The sequence below is a fragment of the Prionailurus bengalensis genome, chromosome A1 (genome assembly GCF_016509475.1).
Source record: "Prionailurus bengalensis isolate Pbe53 chromosome A1, Fcat_Pben_1.1_paternal_pri, whole genome shotgun sequence".
Classification (NCBI taxonomy): Eukaryota; Metazoa; Chordata; class Mammalia; order Carnivora; family Felidae; genus Prionailurus; species Prionailurus bengalensis.
Window position 1 is genome coordinate 205,757,489 of NC_057343.1, and position 27,553 is coordinate 205,785,041.

At 40.3% G+C, this 27,553-nt stretch overlaps 1 protein-coding gene across 1 annotated transcript in view; it reads right to left on the reverse strand.

Moving 5' to 3' along the window:
* Positions 1-1,475: 1,475 nt before the first annotated feature.
* ZNF131 (zinc finger protein 131) overlaps positions 1,476-27,553 on the reverse strand; it is a 30,056-nt gene continuing 3,978 nt past the window's right edge. The window contains 6 exon segments of the mRNA XM_043599076.1: positions 1,476-3,385; positions 4,098-4,228; positions 11,366-11,588; positions 11,691-11,996; positions 11,998-12,052; positions 23,078-23,222. Coding sequence (XP_043455011.1) covers positions 2,699-3,385; positions 4,098-4,228; positions 11,366-11,588; positions 11,691-11,996; positions 11,998-12,052; positions 23,078-23,222 — 1,547 coding nt within the window. The 3' untranslated portion in view covers positions 1,476-2,698.

The window sequence follows — 27,553 nt, forward strand, 5'->3', positions numbered from 1 at the left end:
ACTGAGTTGTTCTAGTGTACTGAATCTGACAAGGGGGCGGGGACCCCTGATTTGTAGTCGGCAGGGCAGAAGTGCAGGTATCCTTGGTACCCCATTTTTGGCTACCGTCTGAAGCAAGGGCAGTCTTGTGCTACTACTACTGATCACTTAACTTGTGGAGTCTACGCTAACTCTGGCTGTTGTCAAAAGTGACTTGTTGGACACCCAGTTGGTGTTAGAGAATCCGAGCACTGCTGTGTGTTAGATCGGTGGAATAGGGGAGACAGAAGAGGCTCTCCTACCTATCATTCTGCCGTGCACGTGGGATTCCTTTGCTGATCAGTGTCTGGCACTCTAAGGACCAGCTGCCACTGTAGACCTAAAAACCCCACTAGGAGTAAAATGAGAGGAACAAAATATTCAGTTCAGTTCTTAAATACACATCATGGGTTTTCATAGTTGTTTTATTATATGTAAAATGCTTTGCAAACTGCAAAGCCTAATCAACATATGGTTTACCACCAGTGGGTAGTTTTCCTCTCCTTCTGCAATCAAATTTACCGGCATTCAGGATACACTGATAAAGCCTATATACCTTTTGGGAAAAGTAAAAGGAACTGTATCTGACCCTCAAACCTGTTTTGAAAGGCCTTGCCAAATCTGAACGCTCAAATGTTAAATTTTTAGTATTTTGTTGTGCTTTTCAATACTTTGTTGTGCCTTTGTCCATGATCTCGACGTTGTGGTCAGAGCCTTTTTAAGATTATGTTTAAAAATAAACCTCGCTTCATATCTTGGCTTAAAGGGGACATCATGAGCTATTTTCAGCATTCAAAATTCACTAGATACTAACTAGTAACTTACATACCTGAAACCACTATCTGTCAGGAATTTTTTTTTTTCTTTTTAAGTTACAACTAACTCAGGAACCTGGATATCTTAAGGCAAACTGAAAATTCCATGTAATATAATTCTATCATTTTCTGACTTTGAAGAAAGAAAACACCTATGTAAGCTTTGTGTAAGTGTCCAATTGCCAAACAGAACAGACTTGGAAATATTCATATACTTTTTTAACCTTAAAATAAAAACTCAATCTCCTCTTCCTGCATTCTCTAAATCTGTGACCTCTCCACTTGTGGGAAGCCATTCCCTTTGAGACAGGTCATAAATGTGATACCACTGAACCACTAGGATTACCAAAGGAGAAGCCGAACTGATCTTTTAAACTAAACACACTAGGTAAGAGGAGAAAGTGTATTAAAAATAGGCTCTTCCTAAAAAATTCCATTGGCTGTTGTGCCCCACCGTGGAAGAACCACAAATGCCAACCTCTTCCTCCTCCCGTTCTTCTGAACTGATTTTTGGGGATTAGAGGTGCATACTGAGAACGGCATATCTTAATTCACGTATCAGTCATGTTAATACAAACGAGTGAAGATCTTGGACCATGAAACCACTTCTATATTAGTAAAGAGAAAAACGAGTCATGAACACATAATTTTAAACTTTACTTTAAAAATGTAAATATCTCCCAATATTTAACAGGTAAAGAAAATAGCATATTGGTTTATTTTATGTGGTTGTTATATTTTATTTTCCAAGTAATACTGATTAAAAATATTTACACACCTACTTTTAAGTCCACAGTTTAGCACTCTTATTTGTATGGCTTTAAAAGTTATAGCACAAGATCTTTACATTAAGGATCGGGGAAAAAGATTCATTCAAAACAAAGCCTGATATATTATATACATGTTTTTCTCTGTACTTTACTTTAAATACATTAATTTTTAAACGATGCTCCTTTTTTTCATCTGGTGGTAAAATATTAGTGCAACTTTTCATTAAAAAAAAAAAAAAGTTTACCACAGATATAAATGAATTTTCCCAATCGGAAATGGCCCTTCAGTTGCCATTAAATGCTATTTCTCACCCTACCTTAAGTTACCAAGAAAAAGAATTGCTAGTTGCCATTATAAGCAAAAACAAAGTACTACAGCATCACCTACATCGCTCCTTACAACACAAACTTTGAAAGAACCAGAGATGTTTTATAGAAGTTTAGTTGGCTTTGAAAAGGCACATGGGTGTGTGTGGGTTTTTTTTTGTTTTTTTTTTTTGTTTTACATTCTACAAATTTTGCCACCACCACTGTTTCCGTTGCAGAGATGACATTTGTGACTATCAGTATAGACAAGAAGTTTGTTCAAACTAAAGAAAGCCAGAAGCCAAAATTTAACTGCACAGTAACAATGTACTTTTCTTCATGCAGCCTTGTGTTTCCTATATATTCAATTTTCTAACATGCATTAGAATACACGAATTTGTATTCTAATGATTTTACTTTTGATTTTACAACATGGAAAAAATCTGAGAAAGGACGTGACCTGGGAAAGAGAGAAGGGAGAACCCTTATCACAATGAAAATAGATACATTCGTACCCAACTATATTATAAGAATATAATCCATTTAAGTTTCCAGAAATAATACTTCTCAAAGCTTCCCATTACTTACGGGAAAGATCCCTCCTGTGTGGCATTAAGTGTGTGGGGGGGGGGGGTGGGCATTGGAATCAGTTTGTTTCAATAGAAACAGTTCACAACAGGAAAGACTTTAACTTTGGTCCACTTGTCTGTTAGCTTAAGGACAGTCACACTGCCCATGATCAGTTCAAAAACCCAACACATTAATTTAAAAATATATTCATTTGTTATTTCACTCTAAAACAGGCATAGGTGTTCTGTTTTCACTCCCTGCCCTTTCAGCTTGGGAATCCACTGTTGTTTTGGTCTCTAAACCCTCAGCATCTTCATGATCTTCTCTGGCAGCTTCAGCAGCATCTGCTTGGGTGGTCTCGCTCTCCTCCTGGTTCATGATTTCAGGGGTCACTTGTTCCAAGTCAGCTTCCAGAAGTTCAGTTTGTACTTCCACTGGCATCTGATTTACCCGTTCAACGTGCAGCTCCTCCACATGTACTTCAGTACCTTCTTCAGTCTGAATCCGACCCACTTCTAGATAACTCACCTGAACCTGCTCTGGAAGCTCGCTCATATGTGAATCATGCACTTGGCTGTCCTGGAGCAGATCTGGATGGACCTGTTCCACAGTCACTTGTGCTGAATCCACTTGAACCTGAAGCAATGGTAACACATGCACTTTCCCAACTTGTTCTATAATAGTCATTGATGTCACAGGTTCAGTTTGCACACGTGTTTCTACTGAAAGAACTTCTTCGGTTACTAGACGCTCTGAAATATTGTGAGTATCACTGAGATGCCTCCTTAATTCATTTCCTTGCATAAACCACAAGTCACATAAAGTACAATGGTTGGGTTTATCACCAGTGTGTATTACCAAATGATCTTTGAACTGGTCCCAGCTGTTAAACACACTGTTACAGACCTGAAATAACCAAACATATGGTTTTAACACTACTAATATTCAAGCCGAAGAAAGCATGAATGCATTTATTCTCTGTTAAGGAAAAATTTGAAGATTTTTCTGAAAAATGTTATGAATATGACATTTATAATGTGATCTAAGAGAGTTCATAATTATGTTGTTTATTTGGTCTTTTAGCTGATGTAGCTAACAACTTAGATGAAATGTAGGAAACATAATACTGCCTTCATTGCTTAAATGTCATATAAATTCAAGGGATATAAAGTACCAATATTATAATTTCCTACATAATATCATTAGCATTTAGAACCATTACATTATTTGGGATACATATACACTAATCATGGAAAAAGAGCTGATCACAGCCAGTGAGCCTTCCACTGCTCCACTCCCTAATTCTATTGTTTGCTCAACGGTGAAGAATAGTTTCAGGTTACCTGTTATTTAGGACATAATTTTATTGACATTGATGGAAAAAAAAAAAAAAAAAAGGCAACAACCCAAAAAACCCTATTCTAATCTCCCTTCTAAAATCAAAACGATGGGAAAATAAATAAATAAATAAATAAAATCAAAACGATGGATGATGTTCTTTACTCATTCTTTCCAAACTGCCAGCTCTATACTTTTACTCTAGACTCTGCTACCCTTCACTTTTAATGATTTCAAACACCCAACTCCTTTGCTAAGGACAGAATACACCCACACGTACCTGACATTCATAAAGCTTCTTTCTTCCCTTTTTTGCCCCCACTCCAGTTTGGCACGCAGTCAGGTGACATTTGAGGGTGCTATTTCTAGCAAATCTTTCATGACAATTTGGACATTCAAAAGGTTTTTCACCTATTCGAATAGAAAAAAAATTCTATTGGCAAATCAAGAAAAACAGAAAAAGCAAATAAATTTTTTTCTTTTTGGTTAATTCTAATAGCACTTTCTTGAGAGGAAGGTCTGAATTTGTAATTCAGATGTTTTCTATCACATCCAAAAGACTCTTCTAGAGGTGAAAATAATAAGTTTCCAGTGATTATTATAATTGAATCTGTACTCTGAGGAAGAAATAAAAATTGGATCTGAGTTCTATGTTTTAGCATGTCTTAAAAGTGCACATTTTCCCTTAGGTAAAAATCAAGCTCAGTCTCTATTTTGGGGAAATGCATCACTATCCATTCCACAAGTATTTTTTGAGCACTTACTATGTGCCAGACCACGTGCTAGGTGATGAAGATAAATTGCCCTTCTTTAAAAACTTCGTATCACAGGCCACAGTATCTTATGAACGTGAAATATATACAAATAAACACCTGCAATGTACTGTAGAAAACCTGTTTCAGAATAATGGGCAATGGAAAATGTAAGGCAGCAGCACAAAAGGAGAGGGATTAATTCTGCCTGGAATGGAATAAGTGAAGGAAAGAAGGAAATGTATTCTAGGCAGAGACACAGAGGTACAGAACAACATGGGTGAGGAGTAAGAGGGAGAAGGTATCAATAATGATTCTCAGACCTCTAGCTTAGAATGCCAATCAGAATCAAGAACACAGAAATCCAAGTAGGTTTGGAATGCAGTGTATTGAGAAAGATTATAGATTTAGTTTTGTATCTGTTGATTTGAAGGTACTCAAGGTGGAAAAGTCTGGTAAATAGTTGAACAGACTCCTCTGAAGTCAAATAGAGGGTGGACTGATATACAGATCAGGAGTTACTTTAGATAGTAATAAAAACCTTTGATGTGGTGAAAACTCTAAGTATGTTATGTGATAACAGAATCAAGGACAGAACTCAATGAAACACCAAGTTAAAACACCAGGTAAATGAAGCAGCAAAGAGAACAGAAACAGAACAGCCAGAAGCAGAAGGAAAGAACACTGCGGAAATTAAGAAATTTCAGGAAGATGAGGGCAGTAAACAGTGCTAAACTGAACAGAGATGTCAGATAGAATAACAACAGGGGATTGTACTAACTCTAGTAGGAATAGTGTAAGTAATATGGTGGGGTTAGAAGCCAGACTACAGTGGGATGAGAGGCAAGCCCATGAAAACAGTACAGTAAAGGGGATGGAGGGTTTTGAAAGATGACAGGTATGTCATCTGCTGGGGTGAGGTGTGGGCAGAGTCTTGAGTATCGGACTGAAGGCCCAAAATAGCAATCTGGCAAAGAAAGCTTTAAATCAGACACCAAAAAGGCCTAATTTAAGGTCTGATATGAATTTTTTTCCAACAGTGCTCAGCAGGGAGTAGGGGTAATTGACTGCAATAATTCCAGGATTTTTTAGAGGCCTTTTTAGAGCAAGTGGGTTCAAAAGCTAAGGGAATGTGCTTAGAGTACAAGAAAAAGTGATTCAAGTTGTATACAAGGAGGACAAGGTAAGATAGAGAAGTCAGAAATAGGGCAATAAGCTAGATGGAAAGAAATATGAAAGGACTGGCAGGCTAACAGGTAGACTCCAGCAGTCTGGAGTAAGGCAAGAAGAGAGAGGATTCAAGGGACAGCATGACGCTTGCAGAGAAACAGGCTCCAGTGATGAGATCCTAGTTGTGACCTTCATACTAGTCAAGTTACTTCGAGCTATAGTTTTTCCCTGACAAAAAAAACCCTCTATTTTTTGTGTAATGTTCATGAGATGGGAAAATGAGAAAGACCTAATCACCTAGAATTAGTGCTGGTACAGAAATTCCTTATCATATCCCCCAATGTTGCAAGATACTGCTAAATACAATGGTTACGTTTTGTGGTTTCAGTAGTACATAATTTTTCACTATAAATAAAACCTACAGGGGCGCCTGGGTGGCGCAGTCGGTTGGGCGTCCGACTTCAGCCAGGTCACGATCTCGCGGTCCGGGAGTTCGAGCCCCGCGTCAGGCTCTGGGCTGATGGCTCGGAGCCTGGAGCCTGTTTCTGATTCTGTGTCTCCCTCTCTCTCTGCCCCTCCCCCGTTCATGCTCTGTCTCTCTCTGTCCCAAAAATAAATAAAAACGTTGAAAAAAAAATTTTTTTTTTAAAAAATAAATAAAACCTACAAATATAAATTGGTATAGCTCCTTTAAATAGCAATTTCATAACAATGCCAAGATTTAAAATGTACATATTCTTTGACTTGGCAATTCTGCTCTTGAACATGTACACAAAGATATATGCAAAAGTTTACTGAGGCATAGCCTGTAACAGTAAAAGACTAGTAACAACCTAAATGTGTATCAATATAAATAAATTATGGTACACCCATACACTGAAACACCATGCAGCCACAGTGAAAAAAAAAAAAAAAAGTAGATTCCTGAATTTTCATGTATTAAAAGACTTCAGGGGCACCTGGGTGGTTCAGTTGGTTAGATCAGGTCATAATCTCACGGTTTGTGGGTTCAAGGCCCATGTCAGACTCTGTACTGGGTGTGGAGCCTGTTTGGGATTCTCTCTCCTTTCTCTGTCCCTCTCTCTCAAAAATGTTAAAAAAAAAAAATTTAAGTAGTGTAAAATGGCATCACACTACTACATGCCTCTATTTTTTTTCCCAAAAAAACCTCTGTGTGCATGCCTGTGTATGGTTACTCAAAAACGCAAAGAATAGATATGGAAGGATAAGTAAGAAAATGATGGCAGTAACTGCTTTTGGAGAGATCTACTGAAGTAGAAAAGAGATTCATTTTTCATTGTCATTTCAGCTTTTATGTCATTTGAGCTTTTGCATTTTAAAAACAGTAAGTCCGATGAAGTCTAGAAATAGCAACAGATTAATTATACTTTAGATGTGTGGACAGTAGCCTGCAAAGTGCTTTTCCCTGTAAAGTAAGTTATTGCCCTTATTTACACAAACAAGGAAAGAGGCCCAGAGATAAAGCGACCATTTAAGTTCATCATACTGTCAAATGTTGGAATTGGAGCTGCAATCCAATCTGATTTTCAGACCCACCCAGGGCCCCTGAGTGGCTCAGTCAGTTAAGCGTCTGACTTCGGGTCAGGTCAGGATTTCCAGACCCACATTGTTTCTATTAATTCCACATTACCTCTCTGGCAAACGAGGTACTATCATTTAAAGACATGATTAAAGGTCACCTTTAGGTTCTCTTTCATATGAGGTGTCCCACTGGTAAATCTGTCAAAAGTTCTGGTATCTCCTCCCACCGCTAAAGTGCTTACCCTTCTATATTTTTCTAAATTAATAATAAACCTCCAACTATGTAGCCACCCAAACCAAAGAGCTAGGATTTACCCCCATATCTCAATGGTCACCAAATCCTGTTGACTCTGCCTCCTTAATGTTCTTCACATTTCCAACCCTCTTCCACTATTACTGCCTTTACTCAGCCCCTCCTTCTTGCTTAGATTGCTCCAACAGCTTCTTAATTAGACCTTGTAGGTTTCATCTCGCTCCACTATATCCTGCCAGTCATCACTCTAAAACAGAAATGTGATCCTGGCTTAAACTTCTTTAAAATGACACAGTTTTCCAAAATAAAATCTGAATTCATTTACAGCACTTATGAAAAATAACTATATGATCTTGGCTTTATCTCCCATCACTTTCTCATCTCTTGCCCTTGAACCACTGGTAGATCGTCCATGATGCCTAAGTGCATGCCATGTGGGCAGCCCTTCCTAACAGCTACACATGCTGGCATTCCTCAACTTGGACCCAATCCCCCAGCCTCAACCTACCAGCAGCATTCCAAACAAGTTGCTTACGCTCTTTCCTCTATGCCTGTGCATGCTTCATTCCTGTGCATGCTTCATTTCTTTTGCCTGGAATGCCCATCTCCTGGCAAACTCCTTTTCCTTTGTGTGTCATTATAGGGTGACTACTCCAGGAAACCATCCTGGTCTCTTCCATCATAAACAAACAGTACAGGCAGGCATTCCCATAAGACTGTGTGCTTACCTCTATTAGCACTTAGCCCGTCACATGTGACTGTGCCTGCTTGTCTCTCCCAACATAACTGTGAGCTCCTTGAAGGCAGAGACTCTAAAAATTCCTTATCTCCACGACCTAGCAGGTTGGCATTACCATTACTATTTTCCAAATGGAAACAAAATAATTCAGAGGACAAGTAACAGCCAAAATTTTGCAATTCAAGTCATAGATTATAGCGCATGCTTTAAGAACACTGAAGAAATCAAACCACTAAACTAATAAAAGTATGCAAAATGTGAAACTGAGGGGAATTTATATATATTTTGAGGGTAGGAAAACAGGAATGGGATTGTTCCTTATCTTTACACTTAGTTTGTTATAAGCAAAAAACGATCCATCCTTCATTAACATAAGCACAATTTAAAGCTGTTTACTTATGCTCCTCTTGAATTCACCAAGTCACTGATCACATCTGCAACTATCTTGTTACTAATTACTAATACAGTTAATTGAGGTTAAATGCCAACAAAAGTTCAGTTTGCTTTATGTGTTAAACTGTTCTTCAAATTGACATCTAGTTCTATAATTTGTAACAATGTAATTATCTCACATAATTTTAAAGATAAAGACATACAACATAATATACTTTAGCTCTATATTCTGTGTTTAATCCAAAACACAACGTATAGGACTTGAAAGGCACATTTTAACTTCCAAAATAGTTTGTGTCACCTGTTTTCAACAGGCAAGTTATCAGGTTATGTTTTAGGTAAAAGAGACAATTGCTTCTACTTTTACAATGCTAGAAAATAATATGAAAGTGACTGATTATCTGTTGGGACACAGGAAACCCTTATTAAAACACACTAGTTACCAATTAACATTTATTTACTAGTTTAATGGTATAGCGATCGTTTTTGCAAAACTACATTAAAACAGATGAATATTTGTTTTAAGGATTAAAAACTATTACTATAGGCAGTTTCTAAATATACAATATACCTCTATGTTTGAAAATCAGAAAGCATTTTCCCAAAAGGTTTCATAAACACCTATTAGTTACCCAAACCAGTACCCTAAAGCTTTTTACATCTATACTAAATGAAATTAAAGTATGAGATTCTCTTGTTACTCATGTAACCACTAAGTATTGATCTTAGGCATTTATTCAGTCCCCGAGTATGGATACTAAACATTTAAGTGAGGGATGCCACATTTATCTGAATCTATCCGCTTCCTCAATTTCAAGTAGTATACAGCAAGCAACTCAGGACAGCAAGGAAATCTATGAAAAAATTCCTTCAAAATTCTCCAAACTCCAGCAAAGAGAAAGATTTTGAATAGTATGGAACCCCTGTGTTGTCTTCACTGTATTAAACAATCTAGACAGCATTAGCCACCACAGAGAACTTGGGAACGCGTGTCCAGAGTCTGACACTTGGCACATCTTATCCACTGCTCTCCCCACACCCGAGATTCAAAGCATTGGCAGAAACTCCTGTGTGTGGCAGGCAGAAGGACGGGGTGTCTGACAGGACAAAAACAGGCACAGGAGATGGATGCAGAGCTATAAGGACCAGAGGCTGAGTGGGACACTCCCTGGAATCACTCCTGCATGCCTGAGATGGCTCCCACGAGGAAGGCAGTAAAAGACTTTACCTTTCTCATCCCCTTTGCTGTCCATCAGTGCCAACACTGTGTGCCCTCGGAGAGGGGTGGGAAGATGAACATATGCTGACTACTTCACCACCAGGTCATAACAGGTGACCAAGTGTACACAAATGGATAAACATGCCAGGGATTTTTGTAAACATATTGATCTATGTAACATATAAATGAGATAGGAAATGTAAAAACAGGAACAGTGAAGTTTCCCTATAATTAGGATTTCATAATTTATCATCCTTGGTAAGTAATCACAAGCTGTGTTATATGTATTTCTTTAAAAAATATAAAAACTGGTCCTGTAAAACAAATAATCCAGTGAAGAAATGGGCAGAAGACATGAAGAGACACTTTCCAAAGAAGACATCCAGATGGCCAACAGGCACATGAAAAGATGCTCAATGTCACTCCTCATCAGGGAAATACAAATCCAAACCACACTGAGATACCACCTCATGCCGGTTAGAGTGGCTAAAATGAACAAATCAGGAAACTATAGATGCTGGAGAGGATGTGGAGAAACGGGAACCCTCCTGCACTGCTGGTGGGAATGCAAACTGGTGCAGCTGGTCTGGAAAACAGTGTGGAGGTTCCTCAAAAAATTAAAAATAGACCTACCCTATGACCCAGCAATAGCACTGCTAGGAATTTACCCAAGGGATACAGGAGTGCTGAAGCATAGGGGCACCTGTACCCCAGTGTTTATAGCAGCACTTTCAACAATAGCCGAATTATGGAAAGAGCCTAAATGTCCATCAACTGACGAATGGATAAGGAAGATGTGGTTTATATACACAATGGACTACTACTTGGCAGTGCGAAAGAATGAAATCTGGCCATTTGCAGCAACGTGGATGGAACCGGAGGGTATTATGCTAAGTGCAGTCAGTCTGCTGAGTGCAGATACTGTATGTTTTCACTCATATGTGGATCCTGAGAAACTGAACAGAAGACCATGGGGGAAAGGAAGAGGGGAAAAATAGTTACAAACAGAGAGGGAGGGAGGCAAACCATAAGAGACTCTCAAATACAGAGAACAGGGTTGATGGGGGGTGGGGAAGAGGGGAAAGTGGGTGATGGGCATCGAGGTGGGTACCTTTTGGGATGAGCACTGGGTGTTGTATGTAAGCCAATTTGACAATAAATTGTATTTAAAAAATAAAAAAATAAAAATGGACCAGGAAAAAAAAAAATATATATATATATATATAAAAATTGGCAAGGTGCAAGAGTGACAACTACTTTCAAAGTTGATACTGATTTTGCTTTTAAAGTATCAATATTTCAACAAACTAATACCAAAAGAACAATGTGAACTCAACCTGCATATTAGAAAAAACAGTAGATGGTTTCTGTGGTAATAAAAAAAATAAAAAAATTAAAAAAAAAAAAAAAGGATTTAGACATTGAGACCTGAAGTGAATGTGGAAAAATATACTTTTAACATAAAGTATTTGCTAATTACCTGTATGTTTTCGAAGATGCTCTTTAAAATGTCCAAAGTGGTCAAACTGTTTTTCACAGTATTGACATATGTGAATTTTTTTCCCAGTTCTTTGCTTCTTACTGACTCCACCTTCTTCGAGGTGGTAACAGTTGAGGTGCTGTTTCCATGCGCTCTCCCGAAGATACCTTTTATTGCATATTTCACACTTGAAACTCTCAGTGGAGTGTGATTTCATATGTTCCTTAAAATGGTAAAACAATTTAAATGAACGGTTACATTTCTCACAATGGAACAAGTCCTTCACATGTGACAGCTGAAGTTCCACAATTTCAATACCTTCTACCTGTTTGCTTGTGGGGTCAGATGCACAACCATCTTCTTCCTTAATCTGCCCTTTCCTATCACCTTGACGGTACTTGCTGGTAATATCTGCCAACAGTGCCAGGGCGGAATCATCAGAAGAACCTGTGCTCTGAATGTACTTTATGGACTGTTTGGCAGAAGCCACTTCCTCCAACGTTTCGATGCCTTCATCTTCCACTTCGATGGTGCCTTCGGCAATCTCCACCTCAATCTCAACAGGTTCTGACTCTGCAGATGGCAATGACTCAGTGATAACATTTGAAGTTTCTGCAATCTTTCTTTTTTTTTGCCTCGCTTTTTCCTGTGGTATTTTCCTCTAGTGGAGCTGAGTTTTCTTTGTTCCTGAAATACATAATGTATGAATTTAAAAATCTGTAAGGTCAATCAAATTCCTAGCACGCTTTTGGGAAGAACTGGTAAGCTCAAAGTAAAATTTATATGGAAAGGCAAAACACCAGCTTGGACGACTTATACTACCTGATTTCAAGACTTAATGTAGAATGCAGTGAGTTAAGATGCGACACTGGTGAAAGGACAGACAAGGCGTGAAGATTCGTGGGACAGAATGAAGTTCATCAATAGACCCACACTTATTCAGTTAACTGATTTTTGAAAAAAAGGCTCCAAGGTAATTTAATGGAGGAAAGAATGTTTTAACAGTGGTACTGGAACTGGTCTTTAAATGGAGAAAATAAATCTCAACCATCACTTTCAAATCATACCCCCCAAAATTAATTAAAATGGATCACAGACTTTAATGGAAGAACTAAAACAAACTTCTAGAAAAAATAGGAGAAAATCTTTGTAACATTGGGTTACTAAAAGATTTCTTAGAGGCGCCTGGGTGGCTCAGTCGGTTGGGCGTCCGACTTCAGCTCAGGTCATGATCTCGCGGTCCGTGAGTTCGAGCCCCGCATCGGGCTCTGGGCTGATGGCTCAGAGCCTGGAGCCTGTTTCCGATTCTGTGTCTCCCTCTCTCTCTGCCCCTCCCTCGTTCATGCTCTGTCTCTCTCTGTCTCAAAAATAAATAAATGTTTAAAAAAAAAAATTAAAAAAAAAAAGATTTCTTAAATAGCACACAAAAACAGAAACCTTAATAGCAAAAATTAACAAAAGAGATTTCATCAAAATTAAAAACTTCTGCCCTTTGAAATAGTTAACAAAAAGGCAAGCCACAAACCAAACAAATGGCAAACCACAGACCAGAACATGGGCACACGTATATCTGCCAAAGGCCTTATATAGACAGTATAAAAAGAACTGCCACAATCCAATAAACACAAAGAAGATAACTATTAGGTGACAATTATCCATGAGTCTCATGTTTCTGCACATCTTCTGAACTGACAGCTTTTGTTCTGGACTCTTTTCAAAGATGTCTGCAGTAGAGCCAGCAATCTGGAAAGACAGAGAGTATGGCTCCCTCTAGAGCAGAGGGCAGCTGTGTTTACTGTCCATATAATAATATCCCCCTTTGGGCAACGTCAGTCAGGTTTGCTTGCAGCCCATTATCTAAGATTGGGCTTCTTAAGCTGGAGTTTCTTCGGCTGTGATGTAAACCAACCACATGCACAGCTTTCACCTGGGCCACTCTATGTCACCCCTGTGAGGGAGAAGGAAAAACTGGCACAAATACAAAACTCATGCTGCTTGCTGTGCAAAAAAGAAAATCTTTCTAACCTAAAAGTCTCATACCCTCTATCAGTATCTATGAAAACTGTGCAGGATAAACTGTTGGCTTGCAAACAGGGTAACATCTCAGATCTGTCACAGTTCTTCAACAAGGACAAGATGCTGAAAAAGAGCAGGTTTACCAGAAGACAAAGAATCAGGCCTCACAGAGCAATTAATGGGATCTGAGGAAGTGCATTGGAGCTGGCAATAAACATGTTGACCAAACTGCACAATCAAGTGGGCAATGCGTCATCTTCCATTTAGTTGCCGACTGCTTTGAGTTAAACTGTGTCCCTCAAAAAGATACACTGAAGTCCTGACCCCTCATACCTGTGAATGTAACCTTATTTGGGAATCAGTCTTTGTAGATGTAATCAAGGATGAGGTCATTAGAGTGGGCCTCCTCTAATACAACTCCGTCCTTGTAAGTAGAGGTTCATTTGGGCACACACACGAGAAAGCCATACAAAGAGACAGAAGACAGCAACGTGAATGAAGATGTGGGCAAAGACTGCAGTCATACTGCCACAAGCCAAGAACACCTGGGGCTCACAGAAGCTAGAACAGGCAAGGAAGGATCTTCCCCTATAGGCTTTTGAAGGAACATGGCCCTGCCAATACCATGGTTTAAAATTTCTAGCCTTCAGAACTGTGAGACAATAAATTTCTGTTATACCCAGTTTGTGGTACTTTGTTAGGGCAGCCTCAGAAAACTAAAACATCTATTAATGAGGAAAAACTAGGAGGGTGGTTGCAGGATGAATACTAGAGAGTAAGTTCAAGGACAGCTGCTAGAACGGTTCCTGGTTGTTGCAAACTCTCCCAGTATTGGAAGAGGACCTCTCTGCCAACCTAGTGGTCTGTTATAAGTGCAATCCATCAAAACAACTAAGATCCACAGGTGGGACCAGGGGTGGAGACAGAAGGTTCCACCCCTTTACAGACAAGTTATCTAAACCAAGGGTGACAAGAGAGAAATTTGCAACTGCTACTAACAAAAACAAGTTGAGTCATTAGAACTTTGGCTGGTCCACATGAGAGACGAAGGGCAACACGATGCTTGCCAAGGAAGAATGGCAACACCTGGGCAGGGCTCTCTCTCCTGCAGTGTCACATCTACCTTAGATTCATTTGGAGAGGACAGTAAAAGGTCTCGGGTTTTTTCCTGCAGTGTGTCCTGGCTGCCATAAAGGTGCCATGGTGCTCTTGGGGAGATTTCTCAGAGACAAACTCCCGTGATGAAGCACTGTCTAGTAAGCCTTCTTGCCAACTGGATTTTACAATGCTCATGAAGATGAGTCACTGGGGAATAAGAATCCAAAATAATATAAATTCCTGTGGTCAAGCCTCCTGAAAATCCCAACTTTTAGGTTAAACCAGGTAAAAACATAAGAGATGTTTTATAACAACAGGGCAGCAAATGTCTAGGATTAAGGTATACTTTTTTTTTTTAAGAAACAGAGTACGAGTTGGGGAGGGAAAGAATCCTAAGCAGGCTCCATGCTCAGCACAGAGCCTGATGTGAGGCTTGGCCCCATGACCTGAGCTAAAATCAAGAGTCCAACACTCAACCGACTGAGCCAGCCAGGCACCCTGAACGTACACACTTTAAAGCTCACTGGCATGGAGTTACTTTCTCCCTCCATATCTCTTTCTCTTCTACCTCCCCTCGCCTGATGCCTTGACTTCACCAGCTTGGAGGAAGATAACAAGGTCTCCCTGTTTCCAAGGGTATAGTGAAGACCGCCATATACGTATCCAAGTATGCTGAGGGAAACTCAGGAATGGAAGAGATTCAAACTTTAATGGCTCCATTAGATTCAGGTGTCCAACTGACCATCCTATCACAGGGAGAGGAGGCACTTACATTCAAGGTTTAGGGGTTTAGGCAAAGTTCACAGCAGGAAAGGGAGGCTGTCTTAACCCTGTGGGTAGAGCCGATTCTACATACTGGTGTTACCTTGACATCTGAATGTATAGCAGGAATTGGTATGGTATTTACATTGCTCTATTCTGTAAGTACCAGAGATAGACTGTCCCAAACGGAAAAGAGCCACAGGTAGAGAGGAGCTATTGGAAGAAACTCCCCTGACAGATGCCACCAACAGCTGGTCAAGGTTTAGCACAAGTGTCTCTATCTTGTGATGCCTAAAGTTTACACTATACGGATGTCCTGTTGACTTATAAGCTATAAGTCTGTCTCAAAGGCCCTGATTTCAGTGTTAGCACACCTCCATCAGTAGGTGTTGCTGATAAACCCCCAACAAAATTCAGAGGCCTATTCACCGAGTGACGTTTCTTGGGACTAAGTGAGTAGATTCACAACACCCAATCCCTCCAGCAGTAAAAGAAAAACTGTTCCTTCACCTCCTTCCTTTCCCTACTAAAAATTATGATCAGCATCTTATTGTACTTTTTGGGGTTACTGGAGACAGCATGTACCTCACTCGGGCATCCTACTCCTTTGTATCGGCTCATCTGCAAATCAGCATCTTCTAAGTGAGGCTCTAATCAAAAGGCTGCACTGGAAGTTGTCCATCAAGCTGTGGTACATTCTCTACTTCGGAGGTCCTATAACTTTTTTTTTTTTAAACGTTTTATTTATTTTTGAGACAGAGAGAGACAGAGCATGAACGGGGAAGGGGCAGAGAGAGAGGGAGACACAGAATCAGAAACAGGCTCCAGGCTCTGAGCCATCAGCCCAGAGCCTGATGCGGGGGCTCGAACTCACGGACCGCGAGATCGTGACCTGAGCCGAAGTCGGACGCTTAACCGACTGAGCCACCCAGGCGCCCCGTCCTATAACTCTTAATGACCCCTCTGAACTACAAGTCTGACACTGATGCTTTTGCAGAGTAGAGCTTCTGACCAAGGGAGGCAGGCTCCACCCACAAGGTAGACCTTGTAGTTTTGTACTGGTCAATTCCCTGACACATCTGCACGGCACACTCCCTTTGAAAAGAAAGGATCAGTGTGCTGTTGGGCTCTTGTTGAAACTGATGCCTGATTCAGTGAGGCTTTGAGGCTCTCTCTAGCCTGATATTGCCATTTGGGAGCACGTCAACTAGGACTTTAACGAATAGCAAGGTAAAACAAGCCCACTAAGTCTCATTTCTCAAAATAAGATACTCAAGAAAGCAATTGACCTCTTGGCTCTACATGGGGGGGGAAAAAAAAGGTTGCTCCCTCACTCTGATGCCCAAAGAAAGCCACTAGATCAATGGGGTTTTTGATTCACTAATGGTTTGGCTAAACTCACGACTGATGGTATTCCCTGGGCTGCTGCAAATGCTCAGCTTTAGCACCAACTACACAAAACCAAAAGTGGATGCGGTTGCTGTGCTCAGAGGGGGCAGAACTCAAAAGCTTTCTTCATAGCTCTAGACAACATTCTCCACAATGAACCATGTTATACTGTATTGACTCCTGGGCTGCTGCCAGTGGCCTAGCTGTTTGGAAGACACAGAAATCTTGGCAGATTAAAGACCTCTATCTTCAGGACCACAACTGTGGAAACAAATAGCAGCTGCTGATCAAAACTATCTGGATCACTGATTCATGCCCATGGTAAGGGCCCGTTCTCTACCAACCAGATACCAACCAGAAGGAAGAGGCTGATCAAGGCTGCACTGCCTAGACTTCCATCACGGACTCCTAGGATCCAATATTATCCTGAACATGGTGACATATCCACCATCATATTTTAAGCATAAAGTAGCCTATGTTTCCAATGTGGAAGTTGCCACTGGATGCCAGACTTGTGACACCCACCGAAAGCTGGCCTGTTTGTCTCACCGTGAAGGAGGCCACTGGACCTCTGACCCCACTTTAGAGCCATCAGTACTGCCTCACCAGTGTTGACACTTTTTAAGGTCATAATGCTGCGGTTCCAGACTGATCTGTTGGTTCTGGCCACCCCACTGTGGCCCCTGAGACTAATCTGTGTCTTGTTTAGCTTTCTAGATCATTTGCAGTCTGATAATTTTGTGCCAAAACCTACTCAATAATTGGCTAACAGTCAAGGTATTGAGGAACGCTTTAAGCTCCCCACCATCCACAGACACTTGTAATACAGACAGCATTGCAAAGCCTCCTCAAACACTGACTCAGGAAGATTTCTAACTCTACTTCCCTCCCATCCTTTGTCCAAAAATCTGAGTAAGGCACTTTGTGATGACCAGACTCAGCTGTCTCCAGAAAGGGATTATCTCTTCTCATCTGCTTCCTGGGTAATGATCAAGACAAAAATGGGTGGAAAGTTATAGAAGCCTAATTGGAAATTTGAATTCTGCCCTGACCATTCTTAGACACAATCCTTTTCTTTCCCACCACAATGGCAACCCCGGCACAGCCTGGTTGGTATCTCTTCCAGGTGACAGCCCAGTCAAAAGTGGGCTTAGGAGATTCAAACTTAATTCTAGTTCAGCCATCTAGAGTCTCTTTTTGACCCGACATCATCTTACATCCTAAAATAATGACCACTTGGCTGAATATACCGGTTGCCAAGTACACTTAAGACTGCCCTTGTGAGCCAAAGTGGAAGACACAATGGGTCTAGAAGCTTTATGAAAATGCCCTTGTGTCCCTGACCTTTCTGGATGAAAGGTCTGGGTAAGAGGAATGGATGACTGGAAAAGAATGAGGTTATAGCTACCAGAATGTAACACAATGATTCTGTGGAGGTGAAGAGAGAGCAACAATCCTGGCACCTGAGGAGACTTGTCCTTCTCTTATCCTTCCAAACTGCCCCCACAGCCTTCCTTGGGTAGGAAAATCCTCTGATGCAGTTCTCCCCATCTGTTGCAAGCCAACGTTTAAACTGACTGCTAGATCTGCCCTCCCCTGCCAAATGACTCGGACCATGATTTGACGATCATCTCTCTTAACTTTACCAAGAAGTCTTCTGCAAACAGCAGGGGATGGCCAAGTTTCTGCATGTTCCATGCAAAAACAAGTATTTGCCCCACTACCATTCCCAAAGCTAAGGCTCAGTTCGTGAGATGGATAATTAATTACCACTCAGGTAATTAACTCAGGTGTTGACCACCTTTAGACAATCCCTTCTAAAAACAAGGACCAGATTCAATCACGGAAAGGGGAAAGCCACATTTGAGGCCTGTGCCCCTAACTGATGAAGGTCCTACTGGGCACAAACAACTGTAAACACCACTTTCTTTCCAACCTACCTATAATCCCTTTCCAACCTACCTATAATCCCTATAATGAGGACCATACTTCTCATATGCAAGCCAGGTACTAACTTCTTTCCCTCTCTAAAGTATGATGACCTGCACTTTAGGAGTGGGTAGAAGAGATCATCCTGTTTAAACAAAACACCACCAGTAGATCAGTTTAGTTCTCAGATGACTGCACAGATCTCCCCAAAATGAGGCAACTTTTGGTTATTTGGGGGAGCTTCCTGGAGGAATAACTGACTTGTTATTTATGTGTGCTCCACGCATAGTTTTCTCAACAACGCGAACCATCTAAATAAAAAAGTGACACAAAATTTGTGCCTGACGTAAGCCTATGTAATCAAGGACACCACTTGGGCCCTGGAAGGCATTCATGTCAGCTTCAAATCACTGGCCAGGGTTATTATGGATAGACTTGCCCTAGACCTCCTCCCTGTGGGCCAATGAGGGACTGTGCAAGTGCTAAAAGATCTTGCTATACTTGGATTAATGCTTAGGGCTAAGTGAAAAAGGTCACTTTTCACTTAGGGCTAAAGAATAAAGCTACCTGGCTTTCTAGGAATTTGTTCAGCTGGCTGAGTCTAGGACCTTAGGAAAATGGGTGGATGGGTAGGCTCAGTGGTGCAGGGTGGCCACATCCTGCTGCTTCAAGTTCTGTTTATAGTTGCCTTCATTAAATCCAGTGTGAAAAAAATTCAATGGATTAGGACCCAGTCCCTATTGGTCAGATTAATCAGAGTGGTCAGAGTAGTGTACTCATGGAACAATTTACCAGAAGCTAAAATAATATAGAAACAAGGATATTGTTGGAAGATAGTTATGGATCCCTCATGTTTCTGCATGTCTTGTAAACAGACACTGATAGCCTTTTGTTCTGGATCTTTTCAATGCTGCCTGTATAGCAAATAGCCTTAGAAGAGAGAACTGCTCTTCCCAAGTGGGGGACAGGTGCATCTATAGCTCATTTTAAAAGATTTGGGTTTCCTACAGCTCAGTGTTCCTCAAATGTGATGCAAACCACTGTGAGTACAGCACACACCTAGGCCACCCTGCCACCCCCATGGGACTTGCAGGTGGGCTAAGGAGGATAAGAAAAATTGATGTGAACGTGAGAGTTCATGCTGCTCCTTATGCTGTGAGAGAAATGAAGTCCTTTTTTCTCTGACTCAGGAGTCTCCTGTCTTCTGCCAGCATTCAAAAAACAGTGGCAGGACAATTTATTAGTTTGCAAATAGGATAAAATCCCAGACCCTTCACAGTTCTTGACAATAAACCCAATTTAAAAATGGGCAAAAGATCTGAACAGACACCTTGCCAAAGAAGGTAAGCACATGAAGTAATGTTCATCATTAGTCGTAAGGGAAATGCCAACTAAAACCACTACACACCTACATCAGCACAGCTAAAATGAAAAGGCCTGATCATGTCAAGTATCAGCAGGGCTGTGGAGCAACAGGAACTCTCATACACTTCAATTTGGAATACAAAATGGCACAGCAATTTGGAAAGCAGTTTAGCGGTTTCTTAAAAAAAATTAAAAACATCTATCATACAACCCAGCTATTCCACTCCTAGGTATTTACTGAGAAATAAAAGCATAGCCACTTTATTTGTAAAAGGTGGAACCCTAAATGTCCATCAACAGGTGGTATAGCCATACAAGGGAACACTACTCAGCAATAAAAGGTAATGAAATAGTAATACCCACGACAACACTGACAAATCTCTAAAACATAATGCTAAGTGAAAAAAGTCAACCAGAAACTACACTGTAGGAATCCATTTATATGACATCCCAGATAAAACTACAGTGATAAAAATCAAAAGCAGTGGATAACTGAAGCTGGGGATTAGGGCTGACTAGAGAGTCATGAGAAACTCAGAATGATGGAAACGTTCCTATGTCTTGATTATGGTGGTGATTACACCACTGTATACAAACGCCAAAATTCAAACTCTATCCTAACTGGGTGAATTGTTTGACATGTAAATTACACTTCAATAGGCTGGCGAGGAAAAACCTATAAGGCAACTGCTGCTCCCTAACAAGTATCAGGAAGCTTCTCATACACAGCTTTTTTTTTTTTTTTAATTTTTTTTTTCAACGTTTATTTATTTTTGGGACAGAGAGAGACAGAGCATGAACGGGGGAGGGGCAGAGAGAGAGGGAGACACAGAATCAGAAACAGGCTCCAGGCTCTGAGCCATCAGCCCAGAGCCCGACGCGGGGCTCGAACTCACGAACCGCGAGATCGTGACCTGGCTGAAGTCGGATGCTTAACCGACTGCGCCACCCAGGCGCCCCAACACCGTATGCCAAAAATACTTGCATAATGCGAATGTGAGAAGAGCACTTATTTCACCTTCTGTATCCACAAAACAATTATACAATAATCTTCTCAGTATAGAATTGCCTTAACCAGTCAATTTAACCACAACTAAATTAATTTTTATTCCTTAATTGCATTATCGTAACAGCCAACATGTAATGCTGCTTGCTGTCTTGTCTTTAAAGAACTCTTCAGAGGACGCTGCATGCCTAACTGCTTCAAGAAACAATTCAGTATGTTACTGTATTTACATTGAAAAGCATTCACTGATAGTTGTAATTACTTATAAGGATCCCACTCTTATAATAATAAATCTTCCCAAAGTTTCTAAATAGGCCTGGGAAAAGAGCCATGCCCAGTTGTTCTTACCTTCATCTCACAGTGACTATACACAATGAACTCAAGTCCTAACTCTCCCGAATCCAACCCAGGCTGTCAGAATGTGTTCCACTGTTCTGCTGCCAAGGACTTTCCCCACAGCTGGATACTAACTTACTAGTATGAGCAGCAAGGAGAACTACACAGATAGAACACTTTTTCAGTAGATTCTCAGCCAGGATTTAACCACATCTGATGTTGCCCTATCCATATTATATTCCCTTTCTACTTTCATTCTGAAAAGGTATGACATCAGGTACTATCTTCAACATACCTATATTTTGCTACCCAGGTCTCAGCTCTCTCTGCAGGAGTACTGACCTGGTTTTAACCGGTATGCACCCACCCATCCATTCACAAATGTGCACACACATACTATGTGCCAGGCACTAGGCATTAGAGAATACATACATACCAAGCTCATGGTTTAATCTTGAACTCTGTCATCAAACTAATTACAAGTTCATTAGGAGAAATGGTACTTATGGATAATTATAATTCAATTATTTCTTAGAATTATTCTAATTTGCATCTTTTGACTAAACCATACCAGTAAGTTGGACTAAATTATTTTGTCCCACGTGCAAATGGATTTTACCAAACTGCACTTTAGTGTTACGCCAATGACATCACAAGAAACACAGCCGGGAGATATTAATAACAATGCCAGTTCACATTCGGAGTACCTTATACCAGACACTGTGCTGAGCATTTTACATGCATTAATTCATTTAATGCCCATAAATAATCCTGTGTAGAAAGTACCACTATTACCCCCTTTGACAGATGAGGAAACTGAGGTGCTGACAAGTTGAGTAACTTCATTACGTGGTAGAGAGCTAGGCTATTACCCAAGCAGCCTGACTCCAGAACTCTTGCTCTCAGTCACTGTATTTATTTTTATTTTGTTAACATATGCATTATCTTTATTTTAAAAAGAGACTGTGTGTACACATGTGCATGAGCAGGGGTGGGGCAGAGAACATCCTAAGCAGATTCCACGCTCAGCACGGAGTCCCAAGAGGGGTTTGATCTCACAAATGCGAGATCACAACCTGACCAGTATCAAGAGTCGGATGCATAACCGTCTAAGCCACTCAGGCACCCTGGTCACTGTTATGTTGCCACTGTTTGTTATGCAAGATGTTGAGTCTTTGTTATGTCATTTAATGTTTTCTTAATACTTTCTGAGAAATTTTGTGTCTTAATGCCAGGAATGGCTCCGAAGCAACTGATTTGTTCTCATAGCCATGAGTAATGTAACTTAAGGTTTTTCTTTCCTTTTTCTTTCCATTAGGTGCTTCAGAATTCAGAGCTAGATTTAGCCCACCTAGCAAGTATATAGACTTGAATGCCATGCATATTGGCTACTGTATTTCTAACTTCACTGATTATCACCTCATGTGGCCTATTCATCTTCATCCATTTCCTCACTATTTTTAAACAGGACTATGTTAATCTTTGTAAGCCAAATTCTTTTTAGAATAAAGCTTGGTACAATTAACAACTCAAACCCAACAAAACAACTCCTTAAAAGCTGCCTAGTCTTCCCGATTTTATTAGATACAAAAGATGCTACTTTAATTACCCTTAGCAGTTTTTATAGAAGGACAAGAAATCAAGTGTGAGAGAAAGAGCAATCAGTATCCAGAATTTTATAGATCCTTAAATATTCTTAATTTCAAAATGTCAATCCTTTATGGCAGAACACATACAATAAATTCTTGACTAATAGGATGTACATGACTGAACAGAACTATCTGTGCATCACTAAGAAAATAAGTAATTACCTGACTTCAAGGGCTTTGATAGCTTCTAGCATTTGTAGAAACTCTGCTGCTTTCCATACATCATTGGCTTCTTCTTCTCCCTGTATCATTAATTTTGCTGTGTATGTGAACTCAATTAAATGACGGAAGGCCATTTTACTAACACCTGTAAAACAAAGATGTGCATTAGCACGTTTGCCCATTGATTCAAAACTTCTAACATTTAGTAAAGAAAAAAAAAAAAAGCTCAGTGTTCAAAACCTGATTAGTATCTGAATTTCAGAAAATTATTTCCTGGTGGAATTCTCATTAACAGTACAGTAATACTATAGCCAAAGTTCCTACCAAACTATTTTAAGATCTTTCCCAAAGGTTTCCTAATACTCTTATGAATAGTAAAATCTATCACTTAAATACATGAATTGGCTAACTATTACATGTCAGACATGCTATGTTTCTTGCCAGGGATCACTACATCAACTCAGCTCCAAATCTTCAAGGGCTTTCCACAGCTCAGCAAAAAAGTTCCAAACCAGTCTGCCTTTATTTCAAGGTACTTCACGTTATTTTTCTATTTACCACTATTTTCCCTTCCAAATTTTAAACTGTATCAATCCCATACTATACTGATCTTTAAACAAACCCTTCACTTCTAAAAGTTTCCTTGCCTTAACACTCACCTTCCTTAATGAATGCTCAGTTTGTATTTGTATAAGTCCTATCACCCTTGAAGGCCCAATTCTAATGCCACACCCTTAATGAAACTTTCTAATACTTCCCCCAGGCTGAACTCTGTACCTGTTCTGGTAATTAAAACCCATGGGCATCTCTGGACTCTAAGTTACACGAGGGAAATGATTTTTGTCTCTGTACACTCACCTCCCAGTATCTAAAACAATGCTCCCTAAAATGCAGACACACAAAGTAGGAGTGAATAAGGGCTAAAGTCACTTCCAAAATTAAATTTCCATGATTCCAACTTTTCTTTACAAGTTTTATGGTTAGATTTTGGCCCAAAAGGATACTCTATTTCTTTGTTCTTTTCAATGCTATATATTATTGTTTCAGTCTGCTAATGCAAGACTACAAAAATCTATTGAAAGAAACAAATAGAAAACCACTTTTATTTAAGGATTTTAAGTAATCTCTACACTCAAAGTGGGGGGTTGAACCTATAACCCCAAGATCAAAAGTCACATGCTCAACCGACTGAGCCAGCCAGGCACTCCAAGAGAAAGCTACTTTCAACACTGAATTTTTACACTAAGAAATGCCCAAGTCTAAACTGCACACAATTTGCATAACTGCAAATACAAAAATACTTTTATTTTCTTCCTATGCACTTTATATACCTGAATAAGCAATCTAAAAATGACTGGATTCTTTTCAGGTTGCTTTTATTTGGGTCTCCCCTAAATCTTTGTTTTCCTGTTGTCTTTTCACCATGGTATTCATTATTATATGAGAGTAGCCTGAGGTACAGATAACTAAATTTACGGAGTTTTGATCAAATGTTTAAAAGTATAACAAAACACCTTTGTTGGGGTGCCTGGGTAGCTCAGTCGTTTAAGTGTCTGACTCTTGATCTCAGCTCAGGATATGATCTCACTGTTCATGAGTTTGAGCCTCATGCTGGGCTATGTGCTGACAGGTCAGAGCCTGGAACCTGCTTTGGATTCTGTGTCTCCCTCTCTCTCTGTCCCTCCCCTTCACAAAAATAAACATTAAAAAAACTTTTTTAAATGTGTATTTTTCTCAAAATGGAATGACACATATAATACTACAAATACCAGGCATGACTCTAAACACGTCACAAGTATTAACTCCATCCTCATATCAATCCTATGGAGAACTTACTATAATAATCCCCATTTCACAGACAGGAAAACTGAGGCACACAGAAGTTAATAACTGTGACTTTGGCAAGTTACTGAAGAGATGAAACTAGAATCAAACACAGATGGCTCTACTCTTAAGCCCAACATAAGATTTTTTTTTAAATAATGTTTATTTATTTTTGGGAGAGAAAGCAGAGGCAGAGAGAGAGGGAGACAAAGAATCTGAAGCAGGCTCCAGGCTCTGAGCTGTCAGCACAGAGCCCCACGCAGGGCTCAAACTCACAAACCGTGACATCATGACCTGAGCCGAAGTCAGATGCTTAACCAACTGAGCCACCCACGCGCCCCCAACATAAGATTTTTAAATAAGATGATGGCAGGAAACACTCCTGCTTGGAAGAGTTTGAATATCCACAGCTTAATTCACTACAGGCCCACAATCTCTTATTCACAATTCCAAAATCCCCCAAATCTCTTAAGACCAGAAGTTTTCCCATTAATTTGGCAGCAATATTTGATCTGAATGGACATTAGGCTATTTTTAGTCTTTATCCCACTTAGAGTAAATATTAATATGCTACTCTGCTGAAGTATTATTTGGTTATAGAATGTCACCCCCCTAGACCCCACTGGGAGTATAATGTACTACACAGACTGCATTATCTTTAGAAAATTTGTAATTTCAAGAAACATCTGGCCTCCAAGGATTTGAATAAGGAATTACAGACTTAGTTCCCAATTTTGGTTAATTAGAATCATCGCAGACTTAAAGCATGGGTCTCCGATCCTTAGAATCAAAACCGGGATAGGAAACTTTTTTTTTTTATAAGCACCTTAGGTGCTTAAGTCGCCAGTCCAGCACTAGTCCTAGGAATAAACTACTGACCTAATTAGCTAACATGGACCAAACGGCTAACATGTGCCCAGGGAAGTAATGTGGTGACAGATGATGCACAGCAGCGAAAACACTTGGTTCTCTATCAGGACTACTTTGGTAACTTCCAAATCTCAGTCTACTTCACTAATCCCTTGCTCCTTTCATAACAGAAGTGGGCAAGAGAATATAGTCTTTCTGAGTTATCTAAGGAAACTGTTAATATGAACACCTTAGCCTGAATCTTCTTTTTTTCCCTTAGGAAGAAGCAAAACAGGGCAGCATTCTAGACATATAGAGGTCATTATTCATATTTTACGGAGAGAGGTTAAAATTATAACTAAGATGGAGAAAGCACACTCCACCCTATCTTGTCCACTGATTACAATTAAAAATCCTGGGCAGAATACATAAGGACTCTGAAACATAAATAGAAACAAGCAGGCTGGGGACAGAAAAACCAGTGAGTTTCCTGGTTTTTATTTTTCCTCTCACATATCCCAGCTTACACTTGAAGACAGCCCAAATCCTGTAACTGTGTAGCAGGTACAGAAGAAAACTCTGGCTAGAGAATCAGGAAAGGGAACAAAGAGTACATTGGGGGGGGGGGGGGGGGCAGGGGATACTTGGATTTATTCCTCTCAGCCCTGCCTCAAGGCAAGTCCCAGTTCTGATGCTGCACACCTGTGGCTGGTGGCCGCCAAGCAGACACTAATTCTTAGAAAAGGTTCTTCTTTCTGACAGAAAACTAGCAATGATCTCCAAGAACATGGAGAGAATTTTTTTCCCCCCTTTCATCGCTTTGTCTAGAAAATGGGTCCCACTACGGGAAGTCTATGTCAGCACAGGGAAGCTAAAAATCCCAGTTTTCCAGCCAGAGGATCAGGAAAAGTTGCCCCGAGGAGCTAAAGTACAGAAGTCAGAAGAGGGAGCTAGAGAAAGGTCCTTGTGAATGCAGCCTAGCACTAGCCACTGAGGTACACATGTGGAACTGACCTGAGGCAGCACAGTAAAGGGTCTGAGACCTGCACTATGATGTGGACCCAGGCTGGCACACCTGGCACCCGAGCAGCACAACAAAGGTTTTGAAAAATAAACTGGCATTGCATCCACAGCCCACATAAGCCCAGACTGAACCTAAACCAGGCTGACTGCCTGCTAAAAACAAAACCAAATCAAAACAACAACAGCAGCATTCTCCGGAGGATTTTAACAGCACAGCATGTCATAACATTAAAATGTCCGTGACATAGTGAAAACTTACTTGACATATCTCGCAGATAAGAAAAAGAAAAGCCAACATGTCCAAGGTTATATAACTGACAAAACAGTGAAGCCAGGACTACAAGGCAGGTTGTCTAATGACATGTCCAGGGCTTTCTTTATAGCCAAGTGACCTAGACAGATTGTACAGTGATCCTGAAGTTAAGGGCTTAAGAAAACATTGAGCCAAGGGGTGCATGGGTGGGTCAGTCAGTTGAGTGTCCAACTTCGACTCAGGTCATGATCTCGCAGTTTATGAGTTCAAGCCCCACTTTGGGTTCTGTGTTGACAGCTCAGAACCTGGAGCCTGCTTCGTATTCTGTGTCTCCTCTCTCTGCCCCTCCCATGCTCATGCTCTGTCTCTCAATAATAAATAAATGTTAAAAAAATAAAAAAAAAAAAAGAAAGAAAACACTAAGCCAAGGGGTTCCTGGGTGGCTCAGTTAAGCGTCCAACTCTTGATTTCGGCTTGGGTCATGATCTTGTGGCCCATGAGTTTGAGCCCCACTTCAGGCTCCTCAC